Source organism: Patagioenas fasciata, chromosome 2 (assembly GCF_037038585.1).
Source record: "Patagioenas fasciata isolate bPatFas1 chromosome 2, bPatFas1.hap1, whole genome shotgun sequence".
Lineage (NCBI taxonomy): Eukaryota > Metazoa > Chordata > Aves > Columbiformes > Columbidae > Patagioenas > Patagioenas fasciata.
This window is the reverse complement of record NC_092521.1, coordinates 36,836,835-36,855,600: the sequence shown is the minus strand read 5'-3', so window position 1 is coordinate 36,855,600 and position 18,766 is coordinate 36,836,835. Positions and strand designations below refer to the sequence as shown.

The 18,766-nt window shown below is 37.2% G+C and overlaps 1 protein-coding gene across 3 annotated transcripts in view; it reads left to right on the top strand.

The window, feature by feature from the left end:
• PREX2 (phosphatidylinositol-3,4,5-trisphosphate dependent Rac exchange factor 2) overlaps positions 1 to 18,766 on the top strand; it is a 171,867-nt gene that overhangs the window by 69,290 nt on the left and 83,811 nt on the right. For 2 of the 3 annotated variants that reach the window (XM_065830622.2, XM_065830621.2), the window contains exons 11-21: positions 2,015 to 2,159; positions 3,212 to 3,312; positions 7,303 to 7,406; positions 8,692 to 8,741; positions 9,294 to 9,369; positions 10,094 to 10,166; positions 11,315 to 11,457; positions 11,611 to 11,703; positions 12,985 to 13,133; positions 15,720 to 15,805; positions 17,958 to 18,094. In XM_065830622.2, the coding sequence (XP_065686694.1) occupies positions 2,015 to 2,159; positions 3,212 to 3,312; positions 7,303 to 7,406; positions 8,692 to 8,741; positions 9,294 to 9,369; positions 10,094 to 10,166; positions 11,315 to 11,457; positions 11,611 to 11,703; positions 12,985 to 13,133; positions 15,720 to 15,805; positions 17,958 to 18,094 (1,157 nt within the window). The remainder of the gene's footprint in view (positions 1 to 2,014; positions 2,160 to 3,211; positions 3,313 to 7,302; positions 7,407 to 8,691; positions 8,742 to 9,293; positions 9,370 to 10,093; positions 10,167 to 11,314; positions 11,458 to 11,610; positions 11,704 to 12,984; positions 13,134 to 15,719; positions 15,806 to 17,957; positions 18,095 to 18,766) is intronic. The other variant, XM_071804036.1, reaches the window with a different exon arrangement.

Genomic DNA, 18,766 nt, shown 5'->3' with positions numbered 1-18,766 from the left:
TTTGGGACACACTTAGACTCAGTTTGGAACACAGTGTTTTCAAAAGTATTCTTGAATATCTCAGTTTGTCTGTTGGCTTATGAATTTATCCATCTCTTCCAGCACAGTGATTATTTTTTTTTTTTTCAAAATTTGTGTTAATACCTCTTCTAAAGCAGGGTGTATTAACTTAATTGCATGCAGGTTGGCAAATGACTCAGGAATGAAACAGCTATTTTTTTAGAATTCAAATACTCTGTCCTAATGTAGGTATAAACACTTTCTCATTCACTGTGAACATTCAGATGCTTTAATTGTATGTTTACTTAGTGAGACAAGGAGCCTTTTTGTGTGTGTATATATATCTATGTAGGCAATTACACTGAAGTCTGAGTGGCTGCACATGCGAGAACTGTGGTTTATCTCCTTTGTAAGTCTGAGACCAACTCAATTGAATGCACAGACTTGCCAGATCTGTTGGGCTGGGAGTGAGGCTGGTGTGAGTGACTCCCTCCTCATTGTGCAGTGTGTGAGTGGCAGATTGCAGTGAGCTGCAGACCAGGGAGATGCAGCGTGTGGAGCAGGAGCCAGACAGGGAAACCCAGCTCGAGTGTGCTGTGTGGCTGGGACTTGCTGGGCCATTCGTATTGGGAGACCCGGCGATTCAGAGAACTTAGGGAAGCCCAACCTACACTTTAATTTGGAATCCATAGAGCAAAAGGGAGAGAATGTACTAAATGAAGTACTTTAGCAGAGATTTCAGCGATTGTAATTGAAATATCATCTGGGACTACTTAATAGATTGTTTTTTCCTGCTAGGAGAAATCAAGCTGAATTGGAAACTTTTTGCTTGGAAGTCTTTTGGGGCGCTTTCCCGTAACCACCTGGGACATTCAGCAAGTTAGAAATTTTTTTAAAAGGTGGTAATCTTTAAGGCTGAGGATGCTGGGATGACCTGATGCGGTCAATACAAATAAAAACCATTAACATCCAGTAAGCTCCAAAAGTAGTATTTTGGTTAAGGTTTCTTTTGTTAGAAATAAATTAGGTTTTATCTGTTTGCGTGGCATCACCACTATCAGGTTCAGAGAGACACTCTGATATCTGTTCCCAATACCATTGTTAGCTTTTTCTCACGACAAGTATGATTTTTGTGGCTATTTTTTCAGAATTTAAGAAGTGGCAGACTATTACTCAGATCCGTTATGTACAGTTATAATTTTAAAAATGTGAAAATCTGAACAGAAACAGAGAACACATACATAAGACATCCAAGAGGTGTGTGATTTGTCCAGACTTAATAATTGCCTGTGGAGAAAGTGCATGGGATATGAAGGTCTGTGGTATTCCTTGGAAGCACAAGCTTCTGTGAGTAGCCAATAGGATGCATAATTCAACAGAAACTGGTTTTCAGCATCTATTATCCAGAAAGCATAATGATCTTATCAAGAAGAGAATTGGGAAAAAAATAAATAATAAATACTGAACTAAAACCCTTGATAGTTGTCAGTTATTCTGAAGCAACTAAAATGAGATTGTGTAGGTGCTTTTGTGGAAAGGGGGTGAATCAATCTTTTGTGAAACTAACAAATGTATAACAGATAACTTGTTTGTTGGAAATTTGAAAAAGTTTCCTTTATGTGAAAACATTTTTATTGTCACATGGTAAGAAAAAAATGAAGTCACTTTTCTTTTAAACTTGTGAAAGACATGACTACTTGCTTGCAAATGTTTGTATACTGAAATTTGAAAATCAGTGTTAGCATTTATTACTGCAGTATCAATGGTGATGTCAGTACAGATGTACATTTTCAGCAACAATTTAACTTCACTATGAGGAAATTATAGATAAAATTTGATTATGCTTTATGAATATTGGATGTCCACAGATGAATCTTGATTTTGAAAAAACGATGGAAAACAATTGCTTTACTATTTTTGTATGTAAAATACCGATACTGCTTCTCCCTTTTGGGAAGGATATTGAAATATAATGGCAATATCACTTCATAAAATTTTAATACATTTTTGGCAGGTTTAAAATTGGGCATGGAACAGGACACCTGGGTGATGATCTCTGAGCAAGGAGAAAGACTTTACAAAATGATGTGCAAACAAGGGAATCTCATCAAAGACAGGAAGAGGAAATTAACCACTTTCCCCAAATGCTTTCTTGGAAGGTATTATGTGCATTTTATAGCATAAATTTTAACCAGCTAAAAACACATTTTAAATCTTCTTTGGGATTCTGCAGAAACCACACTTTATTTGTAATGTCTGTTAGGCCTATTTGCCTCCCAGAATTTAGCCAAAATGGAAATTGATCTGCCAGAAATTTATGGATATGTACTCATATTGCAGAGTAGCTTTTTAAAGGGACAGGGCTACAAAGACATGTTGCAAACATGAAAATCAATTAAATAGTTTCTTTAAAGAAATAATTCCCAACTTGCTTAATGCCTTTTTTGTCTCTGAAGTGCCTAGTTTAGAGTTTTGCTTTATTTCACTTAAAAAATCTGTCTCTAAAACTGTTTCCATCCTCCTCTTGCCAGAACGTCAGGTCCAGAGTTTCAAAATGCAGGTTACATGTTTAAAAAATGTCAGGAGAATCTTCAAAATGTTGTAGTATACCTATGGCTTAGGAAGACTAAATGCAAGAGGAGGAGAAAGTCATAGGTGCCCCAGGATGTGGTTTGTCCTCTTGGCTGTCAGGGCTCACACTGCTGACTCCTGTTGAGCTGCTGTTGACAAGCACCCCTTTGTGCAGGGCTGGTTTCTAGGTACTCCTCTCCCAGTTTATACTTGTGCCCAGCATTACTCCATCCCAGATGCAGAATCTGGCATTTGGACTTGTTAAATTTCATGCCATTGACGATTACCCGATGCTCCAGTCAATCTAGATCCTTCTGCAAGGCCTCTTGTCCCTGAGAAGAGTCATCAGCACCTCCCAGTTGCGTATCATCAGCAAACTTGCTAATGGTGCACCATGTGCAAAGGTGATACTTCTAAACAAAAAAGGCAAGACATCTCGAGGGAAACCATATGTGTTTATGTTGAATTAACTAGAAAGTTTAAATGAGTGGGTTTTTTAAAGGTGATATGGCATTCTGAAGATAATTAGGCTTAAGAATCACTTACTAGGCTAGTAAGAAACACAAGTAACTAAGAGGGAAATGTAGTAGATATGGTGGTACATCTAAAGGTTTTTTTTGTGTGTCTGTTTTTAATACAGTGAATTTGTGTCCTGGTTGTTGGAAATCGGAGAGATACACAAATCTGAAGAAGGTGTTCATCTTGGCCAAGCTTTATTAGAGAACGGTATTATCCATCATGGTAAATATAATCAGTTTTAACTTACTTGTTTTCAAGGTAATTGTTGTAATTAGAATGGCCTTAATTTTGTTTGATAATGCAAGACAGCTTGTTGAATCTGCATTATATCTTTGCATGGACCTCATGGGGCCATTGTCCCTGCCTAGCAGATTTACTGAGAGAGGCTCCATTGATTTAATCAGATTACATCTATGCTGTTGGCATCACAACATTGCAAGCAGGCACCTAGAGAAATACTGCTATTCTCTTGTAAGCAAAAATAAATTCCGGGGGAACAGAGAACCACAGACTGCTTTTAAGGATTTAAACCTTTTATTAAGGCCAGGCTTTTTCAGGCGTATATTTTTAACTAAGAATTGTAGAAGAGAGTGAGCCACAGTTGACTGTTGATAACTGTGCCTACTCATTTGTTAGGTATTACAAGTGGAACTGGTGGAATGCAACCTAGAACACAACGGTTTAATCTTTTGAATTTTAAGACCTTATTTTTCACTGCATTCTGTAGTTACTAACATTGATCTTTTCATGCTGAAACTTTCAGTCAGCTGTGTTTAGTTCATTCTGGAGAGAAGTATCACTGAAATGATTTTTAAACGAATAAGAAGGTTTGATTTCTGGAGGTAGTTTGCATTGGCGACTTTTTTCTTTTACCAGAGCAGGTCCTCAACTCTGTCCTTTTACAAGGTCTAGGCCAACAAGACCATACAAGTAAACTGGAGAAACTTCTGGTTTTGAAGGCATATTTGGCTTACAATAGCTACAGTCCCTTAAAAAAAATAGTAAACAGTTGTGAAGTTAGCTTCAGTTCCAGCATAGATCCAGGGTGTAAGTTTGGATGGAATTATTGATAATATACATTTTAAAACTTACGTAGTTTAGTCAGTAGTGAATTTAATACATAATTTATAAGTTCTTTGCCACTATGTTTTCAGTGTCTTTGTCTGGAAAGAAAGCTATGGTAACAGGGTGCCACTTAGCTGTGTGCATTCGAAACATGCACAGATTAGGAGGAAAAACATTATACGTCAGTAGTCATGTAGTCTTTAATTCTTTAATGTCAGTCTACATGATTTTCCTCTGCCATCATTCAAATGTCAGATGCTATTATGTTTACTACACACACAGAATTGTTTTCAATGGAATGTTTCTGTTGCCAAATATTCTTCTCCTGATCTTGTAATTCATATCCAAATACACTTGTAGACTTTCTCAATACAGAGTTAAATGAATATTGTGTGATTTCGTGAGATAAAAGGGTAATTATATTAGAGCATAGAAATGTGAGCCAGACATGCTACTTTGTATAGTGAATCCAGCTGTGGTTCAGTGAAAATAGAATTCTTAAAATAAAGTTGAATGAACCATCTGTTTTCACAGAGGGAGCAAGGGAGAAAGAAAGTTTGGCTGTTATTCACGTTGCAAATGTTGTAGAGGGCTTTGTTAGACTTCGCATATTCACTGTGTCGGACATTATTTTCACTGTGCTGGGCTTCGTTCTAGCAATGCCAGACCCATGTTGTGATGGGCATTGTTTTACTTCCTGCTGTGTGAACTCTTGCAAGTACAAAAGTTATGGTGTTCCTTTTTTTTTTTTTTCATTCCATTTTGCAAAATGGAAAAATGTGTTTATATGTTGCTGTTTTAAATCCATCCAGTGTAATTCTCTAATACATGGAATGACTTATATCAACCAATAGGCTGAGATACTTTGTCCAGTCACTTACTGCTGATGATTAGAAGTGGAAGCCTCCTCTCAAGGCAGTAACGAGCTTTGTGGTTACAAAAATAGTCTGAATATGTTTTAAAATCAATAGGTGTTTATGTGGCTGTGCAGTATTCTGGGATGATACATGCAAAAAAAAGACCAGACCAGATTAAACCTGGATCAATTTCCTTTTCTAATGTGTGCCATATACATATCTATCTCAACGCAAAGTGTAGGTACGTTGTCAGGAGCAGTGTACAAAACAACTTGGGGCTCCTTGCTTTAGTGATAATGCAGCATTTTATCAACTTTAAGTGTTTGAAACTCTGGCCTTGCAAGTATATAGATGAATCTATTTAAAAGGAAGGCTATAGAGAAAGCTGAATGTTTTCATAATTTTTTTAAGTTTTCCATGTTAATGTAGTAGCTGATGGATCGTCTGTCCTTCCTCGCGAGTAGAACAAGCCAAATCAGGTCTGTACCACAGAAAACAACCCCTGGGGGAAAGAAAAAAAAAAGCCATTATTCCATGATTTGCAGCTTCCCTCAGAGCATTCCCTGGATAAATGTGCTATTTTACACAGTACTGTAGCTGGAAGCATCCTTGTCTGGTTTCCTCGCTTCCCAGAGCTCGGGGCTGCAAAGCCAGCGCGGTGCTTGTGCTCTGCAGAGGGCAGAGCCTGCTCTGTTGCTTGTGGGCACGCAAGGATGGAGGAGTGCTTTGTGGCCCTGGTTCTCTCCCTGAGCATCTCTGTAACAGTGAGGAACAATCTGGCATTACGGAATACTGTCCAGGTGGTGGCTTTTTTCTGTTTTCTGTAGTTGATGGTTTTAAAAACTCTTGATGTATGCTAATCTAGTGTAATATATTTTGTCTCCAACAGCAGGGAATTATTTTTAATTGCAGAACTAGAAGGTATCTTTTTTTCTGAGTGAAATTGTCTCAATCAATTAAATTCATTTAGATAGCTATACTAGGCATTGTATGTGAAAATTTTGTAGCCTACATTTGATGTATTGAGGAGCAATGGTACGTAAAAGAGCTTAGGGGTTATTTTGGATAATCATCTTAGCATGAACCATCAGTTCAAGGCAATTGGAATAGTGTCCTGGGCTTTACTGTTAGTAGATACATCAAATGCAGGCATAGAAGTTATTTTGCTCTTGCACATGGCGTTGGTGAAATCACTTAATATATGAAGTCCAGTTTTTATGTCCATGTATCAAATGATGTGTGGAGGTACTGAAGAGCTTGAAGGGGCATGAAAAATTACGCAGACAGAAGGCACCTTAATATACAGAGTTTATGGTGCCTAACTAAATTTTTTTGAAAAGAATAAGGGATGATGGTTTAGTCACTTGGGATAGGAAGACACGTACAGAAGAATTACTTCACGCTGTCAGGTCTGCTACTCTGATTAATGAAGACATTACAGTAGCCTCCTTTATCAGTTGAGGACATGCAAATTTAGTTTCAAAATTAAAGCTCACATCTGCAAGCAAACCAGTAATTAATACAAGATGGTTATCCTACGATGGTGCTAATGCCTGGTGCTGTCCTCAGCCATCAAATGAATCAGGTGTTTTTCAGAAAGAATTGCTGTAGTACCATTGCCAGAAGTTTTGTATCATGCGATGTGACTGTTTGGACAAAACATTTGAAGTTGTGAGGCTGTCATTGGAATCTTGTGAAATTCTGGAAATCCATGTTAAGATCCTTTCTCATAGCTCTTTGGGGAAATGATTATCGACACCTTCGTAATGATGGCCTCTCTTGCACTGAAGACCTTCAGCTGGGTGTGTATAGAGGATGATGTTGCCTCTCCCTCTCCTTCACAGTGCAAGACTGGTCAGATGTGTTGTAGAGGGCTCGTATCTTTGTTGATTCATCTGAGATTGGCCTCTCCAAGAATTAGAACAGAGAATAATGTGGGACAATAGTATGAATAGTTGCAAAAGAAGCTTAATTTGGCTGTTTGGTCGACAAGCTTTTGAAAACTGCTAATGACTAGAACAGATTTAAGTGCTTTATTTTTCAGGCTGTTACCTGCCTGTTTGCCTTTCTTACTCTGCCCTGTGACTTGAAATTGTTTGGTTTCTTCTGGAGTGCTTAAATGTAGCGAGAAATATTGTCACCAGTGGCATAAAGGAGGGCAGATGATCTAATTTGGCTTCCTGCCCTCCCTGTCTGAAATCTACATATTGCTGTTATTAGAAGAAATGATGCTGATCCTGTTCTCTCCTGTTGACTTCTTCAGAAAGTCACCTATTTTTTTAAAATTTAGTTACAGATAAGCACCAATTTAAACCCGAACACATGCTGTACAGATTCCGATATGACGATGGAACATACTACCCCAGAAATGAGATGCAGGATGTGATCTCTAAGGTACGGAATGGAATAGTTGCTCTTGTTTGGGAGACCATATCACAGGTGGAGGTTCCGCTTGAAAAATAATGTAAAGACTTATGCTAGGATAAATAATTTCCCATGACACTTGCTTATCTCTGTATTTAAGTTACTCAGGTTCAGTTTTCCATTTGTAAGGAAAGATTTTGGCTTGTTACATGTTTTAAATAAAAAAAATAAAGTTTGATATTTTTTAGTTATTTTTGTTGTTAATGGTTTCATATGCAGGATGCATTCCCTGTGTTTCTGGGTGATTCTGAAGCTGATGTTTCAGTCTAATGTATTTTTCAGTCCATTTTAATAGATATGAAGCTGTATGTAGAAAACTGTTTCTAATTTTGTCTAAATCTGAGTGTCTCTTATTAGTGCATTAACAAGGCAGTAGATCTGCAGTCATGTAGATTAAACACAGATAGACAGTGCTGTCCAACTACATTACTGAGCATAACAAAATGATTGAATGAAGTTACCTGATTTTGAGGTGGTAGAAAATGTTGGCATTCGGGTATTCGATTTTCTGTACTCAGTTCTTAAGGTATATCTAGAAAAATGTTCAGCACTGAACTAACAGGCACAGCAAAGGAAGATGGAATCTAATTTGCTACAGCTTATAATTGTCAGCCATGGTTCTTTTTGCATGTTAAAAGCTTAATTCTTTTTTGATAGTCTGCTAACAAATACTAATGTGTTTTAAAATAACATATTCTGATGATAGTTTCTTAAACTCCATCAAATGTTTTATTTTTTGTTTTTAATTGAAAACATTTCCAATCTTTGAATCTTTTTGCTTAAAACAAAAAAAATTAGTTGTCATTTCAGTTTGTACCTGAAGTATTCATGCATGTAATCAAATACAGCGTTTTTTTACTTTAATTACTCATTTTGTGTGTAGAATAGCAACCAGTGACTGGGAAAACCTTAATACATGGAAACATTGCTTTATCTTTCAGGGTTGGTGTACTTTTCTTTGAAAGTACTGTACTTGCAGAATGTAGTGCTACCTTAAAGTTTATCCTTTTTGCTTGTGTCTCAGTGAAACTTTGATTAGATTGGAAATGTTTTCTTTCTGATAATTTATTAATCAATATTGTTATCTGGAAATATTAAGTCTTGGCACATGAAAATATGTAGAAATTTGAACAGACTTTTTTACTACCCAAATGAAGGCATTTAGAACATATAGGCTTCCTTACTGCGTCCATTCCTCTTATATTCTCAGTGTTGTGAACGTGTTGTTAAGTAACATTATCTTTCTCTGTAACAGGGTGTACGACTGTACTGTCGCCTTCACAGTCTGTTTACCCCAGTAATTAGGTGAGTCCAGTTGGGAAGTCCATAAAGAGTCATTTGGAAGAAGTATATAATCTGAAGATGCTGTGTTTGAATGTAGGAACCATATCCATCCTTTCAACATTGGTCTCTTGGGAGTAATCAAACAAGATTGAAAGGCTATCATGACAAAAAGCATAACTGAATCATTAAATGATTGCAAATTCCATTCAATATGACCTTTTGTAACAGAATTTTAGAGCCTTCTAGGTTCTGATGGATATGCTTGTATGCTTACTGTATGTATTAATACACTCCATTACCTCATCTGGAGAGTCCCAGCTTTAACAAAACAACTGACTTTACTCCAGTGATGCTATCGCTCAAGTAAGATCTGGTCAGCCTCCTTTCTATCCACATTGAAAGGGTCAACTTGTTTTTTTTTTACTCCAGAGGCAACTTCTGAAATGTTAAAAAATGTTTCAATCCTTGCACTAACTTGTTTATAAAATATACTTTTTTTTTTTCCTGTTAGGCTCTTTTGAGGTTTTGTTTGATTTTTTTTTTTAATTTTTAATTTTTTTTTATTTTAAAAAGGGATAAAGATTATCACTTGAGAACCTACAAATCTGTTGTCATGGCTAACAAACTCATAGACTGGTTGATTGCACAGGCAAGTATAAACCTTTGGATTTATGTCCATTTTGCATTTGAGTTCTAATTTGAAAAGTAGTGATGTATTAAGCAGAATAGCATGGAAACACTTTGTGTAAGGGTTATTAGAACAGCGTGTGTGAGTGTAATCTTCTTAAAGTAACAGAAATCAGCCGTCAGCAGCCATACTGTTCATGCCTTTTGTGCTTATCTTCTTTATTTGCAGTTTAACTTTAAATGTGTTAATGGGACTTAGCTTTTTGATTCAACATGTAATATTGTTTATGGCTTAAAACGAAATGGATAGGCTCTGAAAAACTCTTCCTGACTAGATGGATAAAAGTCACTACTAATTTGTTGTCATTAGTTCTGTGTTATTTTAAGGGGACTAGGAACAAGAACAAGGTGTCCTATTCACTCAGTCAATGTGTACCAGTTTTATAAAATGAAAGTTAAAACCTTGGACACTTTCAGATTCTATTATGTTCAGTGTTACTAAAATGTTTACATATTTATTTGTAACTATAAAGAGGTATTACTACATAAAGGTCCCTTCCAACCCAGACTGTTCTGTGGTTCTGTGATAAACATGTATATGCTGTTTTATGTGTATGCTATAAGTGCATATATAAAGGTGGCGGTGGTAGATATACAATCATTGCCACACCTGTGATGTTATGCATAGAATCCATTTTGCTGCTATATTGAAAAATATTTTTGAAAAATATGGTATGTTTTAACAGGGGGATTGCCGGACAAGGGAAGAAGCGATGATATTTGGTGTAGCTCTTTGTGATAACGGGTTTATGCACCATGGTAAGTAAGTACATTCTGTACAAACTATGCTTACCTTTTATTTAATGCTGTCTACATACTTGGAAGGGAATGCATGGGCTGGTAAAGATATTACAGAAGGGATAGGAAGTCATTTCACTGTATTGCTGAAGAGACCTGCGCTACAGTCTTCAAGAAAAAATCGCTGTTGTGTGCTCTGAATGCATTTTCAGTTTAAGTTATAGCAGGTACGGAAAAATTCAGTTTCTAGAAGATTTAGGGGAAGCAGTTTTATTAGACATTTCGAAAGAGATTTCTTAAGCAGGTAATACGTGTTTGCACAGATGAGACTTCAAAAAATTAGGAAATACATAGAAAATAAGTGAGACATTTTGGAGGAAGTGAATAAAGTATGGAGCACAACTTTAAAAAAGTGACGTGATGACAATAGGAGAAAATGGACTGTAGAAAAATGAGAAAATCATAAGGACAGTGGCAAACAAAGAAGAAAGGAGAGGAGAGATATGTGCAGTACCAAAAATGAGGTGAACAAGGTCACTCTTACTACCATCAGAGGGAAGATTTCAGTGAAAGTATTGAAGCAGTAGGTCATTTACTGAAATGAAAAGAGGAAGAAACGGTTTTCTTACCAACTTGTTTAGAGAAGGAAGGAGAATTAACTTCCTCTCCGGCACTCTTTGTTCTTTTTCTTTTAATTTTTGAACCCGCAAACTTCGTCCGTCTGCCAGTTTCGTCCACATCCCACCAAACCAATTTCTAGTACTGAACTTGGCATGCTTCACCACCTGGGGGTTGCCAGAACTTGGTGGTGAGCATCTCTAGCAGCTGTCCAACAGAACTTTTCAAAATAATCTTTAAAAATATTTTTAGGAAAAATCCCTGTGTTTGGAATTTTCACTAGAACCATTTCAGGCTAATGTGTCTTCCTCAGCTTGGTGGAATCCAGATGTTGTAGTTGAAAATGAGCACAGTGATACCTGTTTGTAATAGATCCAAATAAAAATCCTAGTTTATGTTAAGAATGAAGATGTACGTAGGTTCACACACAGAGACAGTTTGCTAGCATTCAATATGTGTATACATGTTCAGTGTTTTATGGTTCATGAAAGATATTTGAAAGTTTAAAAGAAAAGAAAAAGGATTAATATGTGTGGTTTTATATCATATAGTGTTAGAGAAAAGTGAATTTAAGGATGAACCACTGCTATTCCGTTTTTACGCGGATGAAGAAATGGAAGGGTCAAATATGAAGCACAGACTCATGAAACATGATCTGAAAGTCGTGGAAAATGTCATAGCCAAATCATTACTGGTGAGTGAAAGGCAATGATTGTCTGCTTTGAGTCAAAAAATTGGTTGTAGTGACAATAAATTAGCACTATGTATTGTTGTTTAATAATGGGGATTTACTTTAGCTCGTCCTAATGCCTTTCTGAACCATATTTTTAACAATTTTATTTTTCAGATTAGATCTAATGAGGGCACCTACGGTTTTGGTTTAGAAGATAAAAATAAGGTGCCAATTATTAAAGTGGTGGAAAAAGGATCAAATGCTGAGGTATCAAGTATAATAAATTATCTTCCCTATTTTATTCACTTGATCACAAGTCTATGTGTTGTACATCAGCTAGGAAAATCTATAGTTGTAGAAGGTGACACTGACAACTTTTCAAGAAAACTGTGATCATGAATATTTTTCCTTTTTTTTTTTTTTAATGTTGCTCTCACCATTATCAGTTTCTGCTCACGTAAATTGTTGTACTGAGTGGTGATATAAAATGTATCATTTTATTTTTATACATTTTATATTATTCCAGTGCTGACATTAATCTTGAGTGGAATAAACATTTTTGGTGGAATATGAAATCAATAAATCTAGTCTGTGAGTTGCACTTGATATATTTCATAATAAAGGATGTATCAAGCTTTGGATGAAGTCTAGAATTTAAGAATCTGAATGAATAAGTTACAGCCTTTCCATTTGTTAGTATTGCTGTAGATACTCTTTGGGTACATTCATGTTTTGCAGAACTGCATGGGAGTCTCTGTATGTGTGAACATAAAGTATGAGTCTGTTCTACAATAGAAGTAATTTAGACCTAGATTTCAAGCGTTTCTAAATCTCATGGTGGAACAGAAATTTAAGATAAAAGGTAATACAGCGAATCAGTAATATAATACAAGCCACAGAGCTGTGTCCAGGGTGGTTTCTGGCAGTCAGGTTCTACAATCACCTTAGATGGTGCTAAGGCTTAGCCTGTGCCCTGAGCCACTCTGTGTACTCCTGCCATCCAACTGCTTACAGTTCCTTTCATGTTAGACCAGGGTTTAAAAACTGTATGCAATTTGGCTTGCCATACCTTTGGCTCAAAGGCCATGAAACATTTAAGGATATTGTTTTGTTCTGGCACTTAATAAATGCTCACTTACTAAAATATCAATCATTAATCCTTATGAAAAAAGGCTTTACTTTCTTTGGAGATTGATGGATGGACAAACTAGGTAGCATCATAAAAAATAAATGGGCCCAGTGAAAACTGTGTTAAATATTCCAAATATTAACTGATATTGTGGCACTGTCATAAAATCTTGATTAAGACTAGGTCTTATATCTATGTCTCTTCAGAATGTGTGTTTATTGTACCTTCACGTCAATTTAACCAGTTCTAGAAACATTTTGTGGTGTAAGTCTTTTGTGTGTGATCTGTGAAGGAGACATAAAGAATGTAAAGGAAGCGTGCATGTCATTATTCCTACTGAGGCTGCGTGCTAGCAGAAGAAAATATAACGCTAGTGATTCTAAAAGGCAAACATACACACAACTGTTACTGTTTTCTAGATGGCAGGCTTGGAAGTTGGGAAAAAAATCTTTGCCATTAACGGTGACCTGGTTTTTCTGCGCCCCTTCAGTGAAGTGGATTGTTTCCTGAAAGCGTGTTTGAACAGCAGAAAGCCCCTACGGGTTCTTGTGAGCACTAAGCCACGGGAGTAAGTTGTTGTGCCTTTGGGGAAATTCTTACAAACTAAGAAGTGAATTTTAAAAGACCAGTGGAACTTCAGACAGCACTGCTCTGAAGTTACTTTAAATACTGTATCTAATCTGACTTTGTAAATTCAAGCCATTTGGTCTGCTTTGAATTTGTTTTATTACATTTGTCAGTCAGCAACAGCGCTTTAGACCATCAGCTCTGCCACTCTAAATACATGCAGGAACTGTAAATGTAAATGAAATTTCCTTGACTATGTGGATAGTTTTGACCACTTATCTCTCACAGTGTTTATTAAACAATTTGCTCTGCCTGGGACTTAGTTGCTGGTTTGGCAGAAGTCAGACTCTGTGATCTAATGGGACACTTCAGCCTGTGTGCTGGTTGTGTAAACAGCAGGAGCAAGTAAAGAGCTCCCCATCTTTATCTAACAGATGCATTTCTGTACACAGGTTTGACCTTTCCTACCTGAATGCATTTTTTGTTATGTAAAATAAATAAAAAGCGAGGCCTACTGGCTGGCTTCAGTAAGTATGTAAATGGGCATAGGTCTATTAATAAAGGTAGTGCAGTTGGTACTAGTTTATACATACTGAAGAAAGAAGGGAGTGAGAAACAGTGGTCAGGAGTAATTCTGACCAAATTTTGTAGGGTACAGAGGAGCCACTCCGTGTTACCAGCAAGGACACACGGGGTGCCTTGAGAATGGCACTGGTTCAATGCTAGAATGACAACCTGTTTTCCCTCTTAATAAGCAAAGGTGTGTTGAGAAATACAATGGCACCCAGAAATGGGAGAAGAGTAAAGAAAGAAAAGTGGCATAAAGTTCATCATTTGGACAGATACTCCAAAAAAAACCCCAAACCCCACACCAGTAGATATTAATGTTGTAGCAAACATAAAAACCATATCTTGGCTTTTCTTTAGTATAGATCTTGGTTTAATTTCTGATACAACTTACCAGTGAAAGTGTGGGTGAATTTCGAGGTTGATGGAGATGATCTAGTACATGAGGAGTTCCGAGGAGCTGAAGAGTTCTTTTCTCAGTGCTACCTGCTCTTTGTCAGGAGCTGCTGCTAGCACAGCTGCGTTGGCAGAAGAGACAGGTCTTAGCCTAATTCTTAGCCTAAACTGCCAGTGATGGTCTTCCATAGCTCATTAGCATGTTCACAAAGGATTTTCAGAATGAAACCATGTAGGTAGTATCAACCTTAGTTAATATGTAAGTGTAGTACATGATGATATAATAATGAAATATTTCACATGAAAATTTATTAATCTCAAGAATGTTCTAATATTTTAAAAAATTATATACTTAAATGGATTTTGGATCTCACCTCACTGATAGTAGTCATCAAATGTTGAACATTATGTATACCAGAAAAAAAATGACAGTACAAGAAGTGATGCAATGATGTTATTCAAAACTAGCTGTAAATCAAGCTTATTACAGTCCAAATGTATTTTAAAATCGGTTTCAGCATCGATTTGGGTTTTTTTTCTGCTTTTGCACTGGCAAATGGAGTTCAGGGCAAAGATCCCTCGAATAATAACAGAGCTGGCTCTGGAAGTAAAGGCTGCAAAGTTAACTCAGTGCACTGTTATGCATGACCTGACTAGCTCTGATAAGGGCTATGCTTTTTCTGGAACCTGAGCTGATATCGTGTGGGCATGCTTGCTTACTTTGGGTGAGCTCGGGGCTTCATTTTTAGGAACAGATGTGAATTTTGATTCTCAGAACTGTGTTTTTTTTGGTTATGTTTGTCAGTTGGTTTATTACTGTCGCACTTAGACCAAACGGGAGCGTAGTACAATGTGCCTACAAATTAACGAACAGTAGTAGGTGATTCTTGCTTTAGAAAACTCAATACTTTGCAGTATTTCTGAGCAACTGTGCAACAAAATATTTTTTCAATAGTACTCACCAAGCAGACACTTAAATCAGGGGTGTCAAAATAATTTTCACCGGGGGCCACATCAACCTTGCGGTTGCCTTCAAAGGGCCAAATGTAATTTTAGGACTGTGTAAATGCAGGAATAGTTACCTACTTGCCTTTGAAGGCAACTGTGAGGCTGATGTGGCCGCCAGTGAAAATGAGTTTGACACCCCTGACTTAGATGCTAACAAATTGTAATACGGATCTAGTCTCTGCAAGTCTTCGGCAGCTCATCTGACCAGGCCTGCCGTGCTCTGTGGTCCCCAGGCTCTGTCCTCTTGGCTGAGACACCAGCTGCCTTCCAAGGGCTTTCAGTGATGCTGTGCTGTGGCAACTTACCTAAATCGCAGTCCCTTTGGGAGGAATTTTAAAGCTATGGTGATGCTTTGGTCATAAATGGCATATTGAATCTCCCTGCAAATAAGTATTGCCTTCCTCTGATTGGTTTTGGTACCTCAGCTTGCTGCTCTTCTTGATGTCAGTGGTGCAAAATATCTGGAGTATGAATGGTGCTGTATCTGTAACTGTGAACTGAATCAAAGTGTGGACTCTTTAACACCTTTGTGAGCTACTTGTTGCTGTCCACTTTTACCTTGAATAACAAAATGCTACCTTTTACTCCATTCAAATTGAATCTTTGCTTGTATCAGGACAGTGAAGATTCCTGACTCTGCAGACGGACTTGGATTCCAAATTCGGGGTTTTGGGCCATCAGTCGTCCATGCTGTTGGGAGAGGTAAGCTGTAAGAGCTGTAGTGGTAAATACACACTTAATAGAGAAGTGGCATGGCTGGGATAAATCAAAATTAGGTCCAGTGATTCACCTTAGATCCCCCCTCCAATAACAAACATATTAAATAAAATGAAATAAGATTATTTAGTGTTCTTTTACTTTGTCAGCTTTGGATAGATTTTTTTTTTTTTTAATTTTTGATATGCATTTATACAAATGTAGGAAAGTTAAGGCCATGCATTCTTCACAGACTGAGGAGTAGCTGATGGATGCAAAATCACCTTCTCCCTGAGCGTTAATTTGTTAGGTGGCCATATGGTTCTGCAGTGTTCTGAAAACGTTTTACAGAAAATGTGCTTTTCACAAATCTTCTCAAGGGTGCTAGTGACCCAGTCTGTCTTAGTAATTGCAGATGTTCCCTCTAAATACTCTTTTGTCTGTTTTGTCATGTGATTGTCAAATGGTTGCCACACATAACTCACTATGTTCTTGACTGGTGCACCAGCGATAGAAGAAGTTGAAGCATTCTTTGTTGCTGTTGCTTGTTGTTCATGGTAGAGCAAACTGACACTGTATTTTCAGCTGTTGTGTGGCAGTTGTGTCCTTTTTACCCCCTCCTCCCTTTGTAGCTGAGGAATTTAGAGAGAACAGATCTGCAAAGCAGCCGTATTGGGACAGAGCTCGATTACTTCTTTTTCTAGGCTGTGGTGCCAGAAATTAGATTTTCAAGAGAAAGTCTAATAAACTACAGACTGTTGAGCTGATATGATAATTATTTCTGCACCTGGATCTCAATTCAACTGCCTATCCTTATTCATTAAGCACATACTTTATTCCAATTAGCCTCAACAGTGTTGAAGTGCTTGCATGTGTGGTTTACTAAACCTGAGAGATATTAAGCATATGCTTAAATACTTTGCTAAATTGACCTTGGATTTTTTGAAGAGATTTTTTTTTTGTTTGTTTGAGAGATACTTAATGAGGCCCATTTAAATGTTTTTTTAAAAATCTTTTGCAGGGGGAGGATTGCAATAGTTGTACTGGTGTCATTTCCAAAGATTTTTTTTTTATATTAGATTTAAAATGCAGCTATCATCTAAGCTTATAGTACCTAAAATGAGGGAATCCACGTCTATTCTTTTAAGTTATTTCCTTGTCAGATATGCTCAGCTGACAAGTCATGATGTAGCTTTTCTCTTTGTCAGCCCTGCAAATTCAGTGTAGCCTTTCTTGCATAGCGGCTGGCTTCTGAACCTCAGCCTTGCAGTCTCCAGGCAATACATTTTGACTTCCCTGGCACCTTCGTGGCAGTATCAAGAGAGACATGGAGGAGGTGAATGTTCAGATAGCTGGAACTAAGGTCATACTCCAGCAGGCTGTCTTTCAGGAGTGGGCTTGAGTCACATTGAAAAGACTTGAAGACAGCTGCTATTTTTATAGTACCTATTCAGTGGACAGAAGATTTTCCCAAGGTGGTTATTTCATTGTGAAGATAAATCACCGAACCATATATTTTATGTTGCTCAAAGGGAATGTTTTGTTTTTCCCCCAAAAAATAACTAGATTTGAGATATCCTACTTGATTATCCTTTGATTAAAGCTGTAAGGCACTCTGCTATAACTGAGTTGGTAAAAAATATTGACATAAGAAACAAGATCCTTGGAAATGTCTTTGAGTTTGGATATTTCACTTAATGTTTAACAAGAAATTCTAGTATGTTCTGCTTTGTATGTAAGACAGAGACACCTGAAGTAGTAAAGAAACTCATAATCTTGGAGCATATAAAAGAATTTGAAGTAGAAGTGGTCAAAGTTATAATTAGTGAGTTTCAAGCTAGGGCCTTTTTTAATCCTTTTAAAATCCTTTAGGACATATTTTCCACATTTTCATATCACTAATCAATGTTGGTTTTATGAAACAGCCTTTTGAAAGTAGTCTGGTCTCTGTTAATGGAATCATCTGCTGGGGAACATATTTTTTTATGGAGTCCGCCTGAGTGCAGAAGCACCCAGTGACCTGGGGAAGTATGCAAGAAGTATCAGTGGGAGCAGATTCTGATTTAAGAAAATGAGGCCTTTGGACTGTAAGTTTTAAAGGAGATGTTTAGGAAAAGAAGTCAGTTAACTAAGTTTGTTTTGTTTTGTTTTTTAATAGGAACAGTAGCAGCTGCAGCAGGTCTCCACCCTGGCCAGTGCATAATCAAAGTGAATGGAATTAATGTCAGCAAAGAGACTCATGCAAGTGTTATTGCGCATGTCACGGCATGCAGGAAGTACAGGCGGCCAATGCAGGTATGTCTCATCTCGTACCCTTGCAGATTTTCTTTTAAATTATTTTTTGGTCAGGGCAAACAGTGTGTTGTGTATCTCTGTCCGCATATCTGTTGTGTTTGAGTGGGATGAGGGGAAATGAGTGGTGAATAGAAGTGAAGGGAAAGCAGTTGGATTAGAAAAGCTGAAGATTGCTCAATATTTTGCTGATGTTCGAGGTCTATTTAATTTCTGCACTGAAGTACATCTCTAGGCTTGCAGCGATTTTTTTTGCATATGGAACATTGGAAAGATGATTTTGAATGCTTCTGCAGTTCTGTGCAGAAGGCATTCTGAGGTATATGCCCATCATGATGGAGAGAGATTTACACAGCTCGCTGCCTGCTCAGCAACAGGAAAGTGCGATGCAAAAAGCTGAACTTCTTCCAGAATTTTGTAACACTTCGGCACATAGAGAGCACAATGCACATACTCCATCCATAAAAGTCTCCCTCTGTGTTCCCGTTGCATTCTAGTCTTGGGAATAAATATACATTCACGGACTCAAAATTTCACTTTTTTTAGTGTAAACATGCAAGTGTTAATCTTAAGTGTCCAAGACACAAATTTAAGGAAGAAAACCAAAACCAGCTGGATTCTATAATGTAATTTTTCCAAGTCCCTGCAAATTTTTCATAAACTGTGAACCAGTAT